The sequence below is a fragment of the Phocoena sinus genome, chromosome 6, assembly GCF_008692025.1.
Source record: "Phocoena sinus isolate mPhoSin1 chromosome 6, mPhoSin1.pri, whole genome shotgun sequence".
Taxonomy (NCBI): domain Eukaryota; kingdom Metazoa; phylum Chordata; class Mammalia; order Artiodactyla; family Phocoenidae; genus Phocoena; species Phocoena sinus.
The window spans coordinates 56,283,309-56,297,125 of NC_045768.1; the positions used below are offsets into that span (position 1 = coordinate 56,283,309).

Genomic DNA, 13,817 nt, shown 5'->3' on the forward strand with positions numbered 1-13,817 from the left:
TTAGCAGGCTGAAGTTGTTGCAATTGCCTTTTCATTGTTATTAGTGGGTATGGAAGTAACAAGACCCAGAGAATCAGTGGATCCCTGAGTTCCAGACATAGTCTTCCTTGCCTGCATTATGTAGCAGCATTTGAGTTCTTCCTGGTAATCAAGATTGATTACCAGTGCAATGATTCTTTTCTTTGCCTGCTGGTCTGACAGTGGGTAGAGCTCAAGCTGACTAGGCAGTATCTAGATGCAATAGAACATATCCCTTGGTACAGCATCCTTTGGTAGAAGCACTTGCCACTAGGAAGCTGGACCTTTAAGTGGAGCCTAAATTTGTGGAGATGAGAAGCAAAAATTCTACAAATGGGTCACTGGAGGTAATGATGAAAGGGACCAACCTTCAGCATTGGGGGAGCCCTGGCATAAAAGTAGCACATGGTTGAGGCAAGACTGTCTGGGAGAAGTGAGTTAGAACCTGCACAGAACCATCCATCATTCAGCCACATTCAGCCATAGCTGAAATCAGGGGTAAGACAGGCAGAATATGAGTTGGGGCACCAGAGATACCTGCCCTATCTCAAATTAAATTTTATCATGGATTGGCACCAATCCACAGACCAGACTGAGAACTTTGAAGTGACTCTATGCCAATCTCATCATTAATTTCCTAGCATTTCTCTTTTTTACAAGAAAATAATACTCCCTGATATAGTTTTCAGAGGCAGCCAGCTCCGTTGTCATCTTCAAACCCCCAATTCCCCACTTCCCCAGCTATCCACACTTGGCTACCCAATTTCAGCGCTAAAGTTAGCCCAACTTCTTTCTAACTAAGTTATTATGATGAAGTGAGGAAGTAAGGAGAGGATTCATGCTAAGGATTTAGCAACTTACCATTTTTAGGGCCGACTTTGAGTGAAAATAGTGAATTAGGCAAGTTTGGACCTTTCAATATTCTCTACCTCTTTTTTAAATCACAGCTAAGACCACCAGACTTGTCACCTTATAAAACTCGAGCTATAACTAATTTGTACCAGAGGTCTAGAGTCTTATATATTACAATCCCAGGGGCATTTTTTTTTCCCAAGAATTGTTTAGTAAACTCTCCTTTGTTGTGTGGAATTTTCTGCCTGGTTAATTTTTGGCCAATACTTTGGATGAAATGTGGTTTTCTAGAATGACACATATAAGGAGCTTTGCTGGGAAACAGGGGCCTGGGTAAGATGAATTTGGAAATAACTGGAATCTACACTGCACATCACTGAGTACATCAGTATTTTTTTCTTCTTGGTAGAGAGGTGGAAGAGCAGACTAACCATTCTTCTGGAAGCCTTGAGGTGGTGAGAAGTTAGGAATGAAGTAAGCTGGCTCTTCTCTCCAAGGGAGACAACAGAGCTGATGGAATAGTCAACAATTGTGGGAGAGACCTGTGGGGTCTGCATCAGAGGTTGGGAGCTCCTAGGATACCACTCATGAATGTGGCTGGCAGGGGAATGGAGGAATCTTTGAAATGTAGTCAGAGATTTTCAACCAGTCTCTAGAGATAGGTTGAGAATCCTTCCCAGCTCTATATTCATCCTATCCCCTGACATGGATCCTCTGCTCCAGGCAGCTCCCCTTCCTTCCCCTGTACTCTCTGAACCTGCTTGTACCTCTCCAATCACCATGACTTCTCTGCTCAGTAGTTTCTGCCACATAAAATATCATTATTCGCCCTCTTCACCAGTTCTCCATGGCAGCTCAGGTAACTCCAAGGTACAAGGCATCTTTCCCTCATCTTGCATCCTAAAACCTATTGCCTGTACCATTTCTTTGTTTGCCTGTGACTGTACTTGTGTTTTCTCTTTCATTGGTATTTTATTTTCCATGTATTTTAATTGTTCACATGAGTCTTCTTTATGTCCAAACTAAAGCAAAACCTCAGTGCTCTGCCCATGGTAAGTGCTCAATAAATGTCAGATTAATGGGTTGGAGACTTAGTCTTGGATGACCCCAGTCCCATCATCCCAGCTGCTAGTCTGTGTGGACAGCCAGATCAGAGCAGTCAAATGATCCCCTAGTTTGTGATACAAGCACCAACAAAATAGCAAGAAAATAACCAAAGTCACACATTCTCCCACAAAGGCATTCTTGCTTCTGTTTCACAAAGGCATTTTTTTTTTCACAAAGGCATTTTTAAATTGTCTTATGACTGTCCCCTTTCTACTCATTCTCCTAAGTTGAGCAGCTCACAGCTGACTTCTGTGACCCACAGCATGCTTCTCCAGGAGTCAATGAATAAAACAAATATAGCAGTGAGAGTCTGGGGTGGGAGGTGCTCCAGTGGCTCTAGAATAGATGACTGAACATCCTAATTTTCAATCAGAAATGAAGGAGCAATGAGACCATTTTCCCTTTGAAACAGGGTTCCTTCCACAAAGGCAGTGTTGCATTTTCATTAGGAAATGTAATGAGATTGGAACACAGGAAATAATTATAACAAGACCCTTGTAGGGCTGGCAGAGAAGTTCTCCCAGGAGACTTGGAAGTGACTCTCTGGCAGTGGTCAGGAGCATGGGCTCTAAAGTCAGATGGACTTGAATTTCAAATCCTCTCTCTGCTACCTACTAGCTCTGAGAACATGAACATATGACTGTGCCACCCTAGAGCTCAGCCTCTCATTTGTAGAATGAGGGTAAATAATGGTAGATATCTAATAGGGTTATTGTGAGGATTAAATGAAATATGTTTGTAAAGTCCTTAGCAATCAGAAAGGATGAAACAGGAAAAAAAGTATGGTACCTTTAGTGAGAGGCATGACTTCCTTGTGAGTGCATGAGGCTGTGGATAGGATAAATCCAATGTTTTTCCCATTGCATCATGACATCATTGTTAAGTAGCATGCAATTACTATAAAACAATCTAAAAGAAGATGTATTAGGATATAGGCTAAGTAACCTCAAAATACAGTGACTCAAATAAAACAGGAGTATGTTTCTCTCTGATGTCACAGTCAGAGATAGAAGGTGGTTCAGAGCAGGTAAGTCACTATATTCCATAAAGTCATTCAATAATCCAGGTTCTTTCCATCTTCTTGCTCTGGCATTCTCCAGGATGTTACCCCTGCTGAATTGTCAAAGCTGGATCACTGCCACATTCATGTTTCAGCCTTCAGAAAGGAAGAGAGACACATTCAGTGTTTGAAGGCCAAGACTCAAAAGACCCATTCTCTAGTCCTGAACTTAGTTCACGTGGCTGGCCACACCTAACTGCAGGGGAGGCTTAGAAATGTAGTCTCAGAGAAGCCATGTGTCCAGCTAATCCCTAGCTAATACTAGAGAAGAAATGGAGAATGGATTTAAGGGATATGCAGCAGTCTGCCACAAGGTAACTAATGACAAGGAAGATGGAGCAAGGTAGACTAGATAGACAGATGGTCAATTCAGCCCAACAGATCCTTATTGACACCTTTCACGTAGCTGGCGCCTGGCTCTATAGGGGATTCAGAGATGACTTAGAGAAAATCTTTGCACTTCAGATACTTACAATCTAAGCAGACTGATGTCCTGTTGGATGTTCAATGTTAGAAAGTCTTCAGGAATAAGTAGAGTTTGTGTGTGGAAGGGACTATGAGGGAACCTGCCCAGGACAAGGGTTTGCATAAAGGCACTGAAGTAGGGGCCTCTCCTGTTGTGGGGACAGTGAGAACTCCTTGACTATGGTGCTACATGTAGCAAGTGCTTAATCAGCATTTCCTAGAAGATATTAATTACTATGGGTTATGTATGGTAAGGGAGGTTAACTAGACGCATTGTGGTGATCAGTCACAGTATATACAAATATCAAATCATTATGTTGTATACCTGAAACTAATATAATGTTATGTGACAATTATACCTCAGTTAAAATTTTTATATATGGATTATCCAATGTGTAGATGAACCAGACTTCTTAATGCTTTTTTTTTTCTTAATGTTCACCACAATCTTAGGATAGAGACAAATATCTGTGGGGCCTGAGCTTTGGATCAGACAGATCTAGGTTTGCAATCCTGGCTTCGTCACTTACTTAGCAGTGATGACCATATAGATAATTTAGCATCTCAGAGCCTTACTTCCTCAACTGTAAAACGAAGGCCTCACATTAAATGATATCTGATCCCTTCTCAGCTAAAACTGTCTGTGATTCTCAGACAGCACTATGATAGGGGAGGGGGAGGGCAGTTGGCAGGACTGAGCCCTTCCTCATGAGCAGTTTTGCCAGGTTTTTCCTGGACCGGGCTGTTATGTTCTTTTTTCTCTTTTGGCCACGCCACACAGCTTGTGGGAGTTTAGCTCCCCAACCAGGGATTGAACCGGGCCCTCAGCAGTGAGAGTGCACACTCCTAACCACTGGGCCTCCAGGGAATTCCCTGTTATATTTATTCTTTATGAGTTACTCCATGAGGCAAAATTCAGCCTTTTGGAAAGGGTACAGTTTACCCTGGGTACCCTTCCATCTCCCTACAGTGGACGCCCCTCCAGGCCTGCCCTTTGTCAGTCTGGGGCCCTCATTCTAACCAGAGCTCTCCTTTACAAGGCTTTCCCCCAAGCACCAAAATTACTCTTCTCATCCACCTCTCTACTAATTCATCTTTTCCTCACTGTCAGACCTTGATTAGCTGAGATAAGGAAAAGGGCTAGTTGTAGTGATTCATGCTAAGGTATGATATTCTTTTTTTTCAGAAGGATCCTGTTAATCCTGGAGATTGAATAACTGATGGTAAAAATTCTAAGCACCATGAGTGCTTGACAGTGGAGTGATGAGACATATTTGGACTGAGGGACTATCCTACTGGAAAAAGAGAGATGATGAAGGAGGAGAGAAGGAGAGAGAGAGAGAAAGAAGGGAAAGAAAGAAGAAAAAAGGAAGGAAGGAAGGAAAGAAGGGAGGAAGGGAGAAAGAAAGAAGGAAGGAAAGAGAAAGAAAGGAAGGAAGAAAGAAAGAAAGGAAAGAAAGAAAAAGAAAAAAGAAAGAAGGAAAGAAGACTTAATATGATAGGTGTATCAGAATGATGAAAAGCATGGGATCTGGAACCAGGCAGCCTGCATTATATCTCAGCTATGTCACTTACTGTATAACTTTGGGAAAGGCCTCTGTGCCTCACTCCCTTCATCAGTAAAATGAGGGTCATAGTAGAGCCTGCCTCATAGGGTGGTTGTGAAAAAGAGCTAATACATACAACATTCATATACATACAGCATTCATATATATACAGCATTCATATACATACAGCATTCATAGGACAGTACCTGGCATGGAGTAAATGCTCAGTGCAAGTTGGCCATGTTGGTTATAACCCAGTCATTTGGCCAACTTGTTGGTTTACCTCTAAGCTAACATGTAATGGGATTCTGGTGCTTTTCTTTCCTCCAGGTAATCTGGAATCCCCCGAGATCCCTCCATCTTCACTGCTTCATATTTTCATCCTCTCCTTCATCATTGCTTTAATATTCATAGCCACAACGATAGTCCTAAGAAAACGGCTCTGCCAAAAGTTTTATTCTGGAAAAGGTAAGTGAGTTTCATTCATGGTAACCGAGTGGACTGGGTATCTGCAGTGTGAGGCTCTGCTTGGCCTCACTGGCCTACAGCTGCCCAGCTTCAAACTAAGTCCACGCAGGGCTTATGAATTGCTTTGGGCTTTTCCTGATGATTTTTCCCCCAGAAAAAAATGGCTCCAGTCTTCAGTGAGCTGGAATCTTTACACTGAATATTTTTAAAGGAATGTTTTGTTCCTGTGGCCGAAATTGTTTGCTGTGATCTTTGAGCCAAGAAAATGTCATTAGCCTCGTGAGATCAGTGTTATTTTCGCAGTACAGTTGAGTATGTGGTCAGAGTTCACTCGTGGGAGAATGCCAGGATCCTTTATGAGGATTCCTTTAGTTCTCATTCCTCCTTTCTCCATTCTGGGTCTGAGCTGGGCTGAGCCCTCCTCCTTCCCACAAGAATCTGAATCTTCTGGTTGGGTAAGGAAAGGAAAAAAGAATGAGGCCATCTGGGAGTAGGGAAAGCACATGATCGGTGGTACCCTGAGGTCTTTCAGCAACTCCCTCCTCACCCTGTCACATGCTCACCAACCCATTCCTATTCTATTGTGACAGCTGGGACAGAGCATGCCTGTGGCCTTTGAGCCCATGCCAGAATACCTGCAGGCCTATCTGATGCTTTCTAAAACTATTCCTTTGTCAGCACCCAGTGAGCGCCTCCCAAGATCTAAACATGGCCTATAGAAAAGGAAAATGCATCTGGGAGTAATTCAGTAGGAATTTGGAATGGTCACTATTTGAGAATTGGGGGGCTTTTAGGTGATTGTTATCCTACGTCTACAGTCTAACTTCTATAGTCTCATCTGCCGTGAAATAGTCTCATAATTTTTCCTTTGACCTATGTGTGCATTAGCTTGGGTATTAACCACAAAACCCTCTACTATGGAATCCAGCATCCAAGAACTATTGTTAAAAGAGGGGGGTTGGGGAGGAAGGAAGAAGGGAAGAAGGGAGGGAGGAAAGGAGGAAAAATGGGGTGGGGAGAGAGAGAGAGGGGGGATTAGAAGTAGAGGGGAAGGGCAATTCACCATAAAGGAGGAATTACAGGGTCTTGCCCCAAAGAACTTTGACTAAACAGAATCACTTCTGCAAATCTATGACCACAGAGAGTCATGACAGATGCAGGTCATCAGAATCTTACCTTCTGCATTCTTTCATTACCTCCCTCATACGTACCTCTCAGAAACAACTTTATAACCAAGGTTCCAGACCTGGGACCTGAGAGCCCATTAGTCACCTCAGAAATGAGCAGCAGAGTCTTCTGCCCCTACTCTCTTTGGGAAAATGAAATGGAGCAACATTCCTTAAAGATAGAGCAGAAAAAAGAAATCCTCCCCTCATCCCCCATCCCAATCTCAAGAGTAAGTGAAGCTATCAGTAGCTTCAAGCTGGGTGCAAGTCTCAGGCACCAACTGGAGTGGGAGAGATTTGTTACTAATAAGAGGTAAGTGAATACATTTTCAAATGATTCCTTTTCTGTTTTTAATGAACCAGAGTGAAATCACTGTTGCCTATGTAATAACCCCCCTCTCTAACTCTTGTGCTTTGGGATCTGCTTTCTTGCAAGGGAGTAAACAGATACACGTGTGGAAATGCATTTGCCATGTAGACAAACTCATGTCACAGAAGAAGCTTGAGAAGTTCTGGTACTCTGGATAGAGCTTTAAACCAGTGACAGAAGCTAGGTCTGGACCTGGTGCTCCCACATATTGGTTCTATGATCTTGTACGAATCACTCAACTTCTTTGAGGTGTTTTTTCCATCTGATGCAGGAAGCAATATGAGAACAACATTTTCCAGCTTATTGATCTAACCTCACTGCCACGACTGTGGTTCAACCTGGACTAGGGCAGAACCCTCCTACTTGTCTCCCTGCACCCACTCCTGCCTCCAATGTGGTCAATTTTCAATTTAGCTAGAACAGGCGTTTAAATTCTCAAATCTACCATGTCTTCTCTGCTCACACCTCTTCCATGGCTTCTCACTGCTCGCTGGGTGAAGTCCCCACAAGTCCCTGGTCCTATGACTCACATCTCGGCTTTGTACCCTCGTTTTCCAAGCTCTAGCCGTACAGAATTGTCTGGTCCACAGAGGTATCTCATTCTTGCAATTCTGAGTTTTCTCATATAATATTCACTCCTTCTAAAATACTTTCTTTTCTTTGTCCACCTGAGTTGGAGTCATCCTTTGAATCTTAGCTAAGCTGTCACTTCGTCAAGCCTTCCCTGATTCTACTCCCACCCGACTCTACTCCCTCACGACACCCATTACTTCAAATCCCCTTGTTAGATATTTCCATAGCACCTACTTCTCCTTTCAATGCACTCAGCACACATTACATACTTAAGGCCTGTTTTAATAGCTTGGTCTATAAATGGAATTACATCTTTTTTAATTTTCCAAATCCTCAAGTACCCACCTGCCTACCTCAGCAAGAAGTCAAGTGTCTCCCTCTTACAGTATGTACTTCCCCACCTCCCACAGACTGTCAGGAGGCTTGCTTAGCCCCCAGGGTCAGTGCTGCTTCAAAACAGGCAGGAAGGCTACTGGGGAGCTAGTTCAGTTCACCAGAGGGCACTGGTTTTGAGCTGCAGCTGTTTCTACTGCCGTGCAACATCTATGTTCCCTCTGGGTATCTCTGTCCACCACACAAAGGTACCCTTGCCAGTCCAGATCCCCACACAGACCAGAGTGATGCAGGATGGCAACTCTTCTGGCTCCCCTCACACGTTCTGCCATTGCTCCTAAAGCAAGATTCTCATGGGCTGGTGTGGCAGAAGGGGCTTCCTGCCTTAACAGCAGCTGTGCCCAGCCAGCCTCTTCTGCGCTCAGCCTTTGTATTGAGCCTGGGACATCAGTCCTAACTGCCTTATCTTGAGTTCCTCTTGGCGACATTGCTGTCCCAAACTTCTAAATCTATCAGAGTAAAATAAACAGGTCCACCCAGAAGGCTTTTTGGCTCCTAAATAGATTTACCCACCTATGTCTCAGCAAACAGCTCTGCACACCAAGGTGTATAGGGAGGCTGTTGACAGTCCATACAGGGTTCTGTTTACCATCTCCACTTAAGAGGAACCATTCAATAGTTTACGGCTGCAGGGTGACTTGCTGTGTTCCAGAAAAGAAGTTGGCCTTCTATTACAAAAGCAATGTCAAGTTCTGCTTCATCTGCTAATCTTTAAATTTCCTGAGTTCAGGGACTGTGTTTCTCTTATTCATCAGTATATGTCCAGTGTCTAAAACATTACCTGGCATATATAGACATTAAACAAAATTTTAGACATTTAACCTCCCATGTGCAGATATGTATGCCAACCTGCTCTGTACAATGTAGCCGTATGTCGTTATTTAAATTAAATAAAAATTCAAGTCCCTGGTCATATTTTAAGTGCTCACATATTGTAGGTGTTCAATAGCCACATGTGGCTAGTAGCTACTCTATGGGATAGAGCAGTATTTCCAATTTCTACTGGATTCAATAAATATAATATGATATTTCAATAAATATAATATATTTCAATAAATATGATCATTAAAAAACAAAACATATTAAAAGAATTTCTATAAAAGTTTCTAAATGTTTATACTTGATTTTTATATCTATCTCATCATAGACTGTTAACAATCGGTTCACCCACTGGTACCAGCCCATGGACCACATTTTGAGTGGCACTGCCCTAAAAGACTGAGCCAGGACTTTGCAGGGATTTAAACCAAAGGCCAAACATGCTGGCTAATGCTTGCATGAGAACCACAGAGAATGGCAGCACTGACCTCAGGCATTAGAGACCTTCACTCAGTCTCCAACATTCAAGGGCAATTTCTATAGGCTAACCATTGGGCTCCTTTCAAATACAAACACTCTTGGAGGAGATTGCCGTGTGGGATAGAAGCCCTCTAAGTCCAGGCCAAGGTCAGGATGGTTATGAGGGAGTTACAAAGAATCTGATGTACAGAACAAAAGCAGAATTAGGGATGGATTGAGTTCAGGAGTCCAGGCAACTGTAGGACATGGGCATCAAGCCCTGGAAGAAAATCAGAGTGGGAGGGAACACGTGAAATCAGTGGTTGAGAAAGAGATGAAACCAGGGAAACAGTGGTCAGCAGCGTCCCATCATGTGAACTTGTGCTTCTGCCCCAGGAATTACTTTGAACAAGTATGTCATTTATACCTTAGAGTAAATTAATTGATCAGACCATCTGCTCTGTTTAGGGAAGACTGGAAGGAAGTGGTATTCAGGACTAAAGCAGAACAGGGAGAGATAATTTCGGAGACATTTCCTGGGCTGAATACCCAAATTAGCAGCTGCTCAGCCCCTGAGTACCTGGGGGCCAGAGGCAGACAACAGAATGGGAAGTAAGTGGGGGCCTTTTTTCTTCACAATTTTCTCCTAAGAGTGTGGTTTTTCGTCGTCTTCAGCCTGAGGTCTCAAACCATGGTGGACATTTGGACTTCTATATGTGGATTTATTTGAAGTTACTTTTTGTTCTGCCATTGTTTAGCCTATAAACAGAACTATTTCCTCATTAATCTTAACCCATCCCTGGATTTTTTTCTTTTTCAGGCACAACAAAAAGATATGTCACCACGGTAAGGAGGGAAGTGGACAGAGCTGTAAGTAATCATGATTTTTCTTTTCTTTTTCACCCCCTTTCCTCTCCCAGCGTGAATTAAGAAATAACCTCTATTAATGCACCAAGGGCAACTGGATAGTTTAGGCTCGTGCAGAATCTTCCTGTTAAGTGGCATTTTTAGCCCGTTTTTCTTGCAACCCTGTGTTGTTCCATACCTCTCTTGGAGAACAAGATGGTGTCTTGTATAGCCACAGAACAACTCTGTAGCCTTTTGTCTGTCTGTATTCCTAAGCACCCCTAGAAAATAAGGCACAGGACATCTGGGCTCACAAAATTAGATGCATGGTTAAATTTAACAGTAAGGAGAAGATATTCAACTGTGGCACAATCAACAGCTGATGTTTTTGCAACAGTTGTTAAGTACACTGTTGGGGGCTGTGTGTCAGGGGCATTGCTGGGGATGTAGAAGTATGTCATGAGGTTGACAGGCATGGAGCTGGACTTTGTGGAAGAGAGAGGATGTGATCTGGAGGTTAGGAGAAGTAGGATTGCTGAAATCATTCAGGCTCATTGGATGAAAAGCTTAGACCCTGGGGTAGTGGTGTGTTGGGGACCAACAGGCCTGGGTCTCATTGTAAAATGGGTATTTCTGGCTTTCTTGGGAAAGCTGCCTTTCCCTGCAATCTAGGGATCACATGGTGTGACACACAAGTTTATGAGTCACCAAAATAATGATGGGCAATTCATAGGAATTTCTAAATAACTATGTATCGACTAGTCAGAATATTCAGAACTGTTCATTTTCAAATGCTGTTGAATATATCCCCAAAATTCCAGAGGGACCAATTGTGAAAATAACCCTAGAAAACCTTCAGATACCAGGGTCTGTGTCTGGCTTATGCATCAGACATGGCAGCTTAGAAGCACAAAATAAAACTTAAAAGAATGAAATGAAAAGAGGCTCCTGCACCCTCCCTGTCTCCACCACTTCCCTGAAAGCGATTCTTGAAACTACATCCTGTGACTGTATACGCATCCCTGGGCACAGCACCAGGAAAGAATTGCAGCTTAGGCCGGACTGTTACCCTGAGCTTTTCTGAATCAGCAACAAGATTTTCTTGACTCAGAAAACTTTCAGATCAACACTGGCAGGCCTGATAGAAACATTCATTTCTTGAGAAACAAAAATCCTATATTCCTATAAATTGATCTGCTCGGTCTACATGTGAGTTTCCATGGGAGAGGTCCAATATTTGTCTGAATTTCACGAGGTCAGAGTGTATAAGCGACTCCTTCAATGGCTCAGCATAAGGAAGAAAGCACAGTGGAAGTCCTGAGCACAGAGGTAATAAACTCAGGTGCCTACTAGGGCCAGGCAGGTGATGAAATGAGTAAACACTGTCTAGTATAACCTGATAGGGAGTGGGGGAGGGATTTCAACAAATTGGAGAGTATATTCCCTGTCAATTTAGCACTAGACTAACATTGCCTGAGAAGATGGAAATCCATATTTTTATATAAAAACAACCTAATTACTAAATGCTGGCTGAAAGTATTTCAAATACCAAACAAACCAAATAAAATGTGCCCGTAGGCTAATTGAGCCTGTCAATGACCAGTTTTCAAGCTCTTTCCTAGAGAGAAAATATTGTCAGGAAAGAGCCTAGGTTCTGAGTAATGAAGGCAGAAACACCTATTTGGAGAACTGAACACTCAAAGGCTTGCTGCCAACCTAAATGTCTATCCTATGGCCTGCCACATGGTCTGCATGTTGCACTGTTATAAAGTGACTCCTTTGGATTAACAGTGTATCACAGTCATTTTTAACCAGTACAGCTCCTTATAAACAGAAAAATTTCAAACCCTCTTTTAATGGTGTCTGAAATTCAAAATAGAGTAACTATCTTGATCAAAAATCAAGTTAAAGAAATGGGACTAATTCCCTCCTCCCCCTGCCCGGCCCCCCGCCCCTCCACAATTATATATAGTCACAGTCTCTACCTTTTAACCTGGAGGAAGGGAGAGTCAGGGAGGTGAGAGAGTGATGCTTCTCCTCTTTCTCCCTCACCCCTCCTTGGCACTTACCTGAGAATATGTGGTACAGTGTAAATAAGTCAGGACCACTTAGATATACATCATAGAAGACACACATAAGAATGTACACGGTACTATTACTTATAATAGCAACAAATTAGAAATAATCAAATATGAATCAATAGGAGAAAAGATGAATAGGAAGACTAGACAGTAATTAAAATGAAAGCACCAAAACTAGATGTATTTTTGAGATGAATAAATCTGAACAATATAATTTGGAGAGGAAAGACAGATACAGATAGCATATTACCAATGACAGAGAGTTTAAAAACATGCAAATAGGGCTTCCCTGGTGGCGCAGTGGTTGAGAGTCCGCCTGCCGATGCAGGCGACACGGGTTCGTGCCCCGGTCCAGGAAGATCCCGCATGCTGTGGAGCGGCTGGGCCCGTGAGCCATGGCCGCTGAGCCTGCGCGTCCGGAGCCTGTGCTCCGCAACGGGAGAGGCCACAGCAGTGAGAGGCCCGCGTACCGCAAAAAACAAAACAAAACAAAACAAAACAAAAAAACGCATGCAAACAACCCCTAAGTAGTGTTTATGGGAAACAGTCATGTGATATAAAAGTACAAAAATAGTATGGAAGTGATAAACATCAAATTTAACCTCAAACTGGCTAGTGGTTATACAGATGTTCGTTACATTATTCTCTATACTTTATTTTATGCCTGAAATATTTATTTTTATAAAAAAAGAGGTCACAATTAAAATTCAAGACATTTAGATTTAAGTTTTTCTGTGAGCTAGCTACACAACCTCAGGTAAGATCTGCCCCCTCTCTGTGCTTCAGTTTTGTCATCTGTAAATTGAGAAAGTTGGACCAAATCCAGAAGGGCAAACAGCCCTCATGTCAGGTGCAGGGAATGCCTAGAGCAGAGATAAGGATGGTTTGGGAGACTATTTCTAGATGGAAAGTGTGGTGATTGATGAATGAATAATGTCTGCCTTGGGTGTGGGGTGGGAAAAGTGATGGTCCTTGACAATATATTAAAAAAAAAACAATTATGCGTTTATCTGTATTTCCATTCATCTTTGTCATGTACATACATACATGACATTATTTTGTGTTCTACATGTTTCAGTTGCATTCAGAGTTATTTTCAGATTGATCCAAGTCTTTGTAATCATGTTTAGAGCTGCATAAAATGTAGAACTTGACTGATGATCACTAGTGATGAAGTATTAATGGAACAAATTACTCATTTTTACTTAGCATAATGTTTTATGGTTTTGTCAAGACAAATACCAATGTGTTAGATTTTCAGTAGATGCTTTTTAATTTCCTCCCTAAAAAGTTGTTCATCAGTTATTAACTCTTTATTTAGAATGGATTTAATGCTTTGGATAATACCCCCTGGGAAGAAGAGGGAGCCAGACATGGAGATACTGATTTGAGAAATAGGAAGAGGCTAGGTCTGGGGCCCAGTGTTTGGACAGCCAAGAAAACTTGGTATGTGTTGTTGGGGGGAGGGGTACTTCAGGCTTCTCCAGAGAAACAGAACACAGAACCACTAGGAGACCAAAAAGTATGAAATCTGTAGGGCAGGCTGGCAGTCTGGGAACTCAGGTAAGAGCTGAAGGTGCAATGTTGAGTCCC

At 42.5% G+C, this 13,817-nt stretch overlaps 1 protein-coding gene across 12 annotated transcripts in view; it reads left to right on the forward strand.

Annotated features, from left to right (window-relative positions):
• Positions 1-13,817, forward strand: part of PDCD1LG2 (programmed cell death 1 ligand 2) — a 114,620-nt gene that overhangs the window by 60,795 nt on the left and 40,008 nt on the right. For all 12 annotated transcript variants that reach the window (XR_004350471.1, XR_004350473.1, XR_004350472.1 and 9 more), the window contains 2 exons: positions 5,380-5,517; positions 10,118-10,167. Coding sequence is in view for 8 of the 12 variants with exons in the window: in XM_032635777.1 (XP_032491668.1) it covers positions 5,380-5,517; positions 10,118-10,167 (188 nt within the window). In the remaining 4 variants the exon portion in view is untranslated. The remainder of the gene's footprint in view (positions 1-5,379; positions 5,518-10,117; positions 10,168-13,817) is intronic.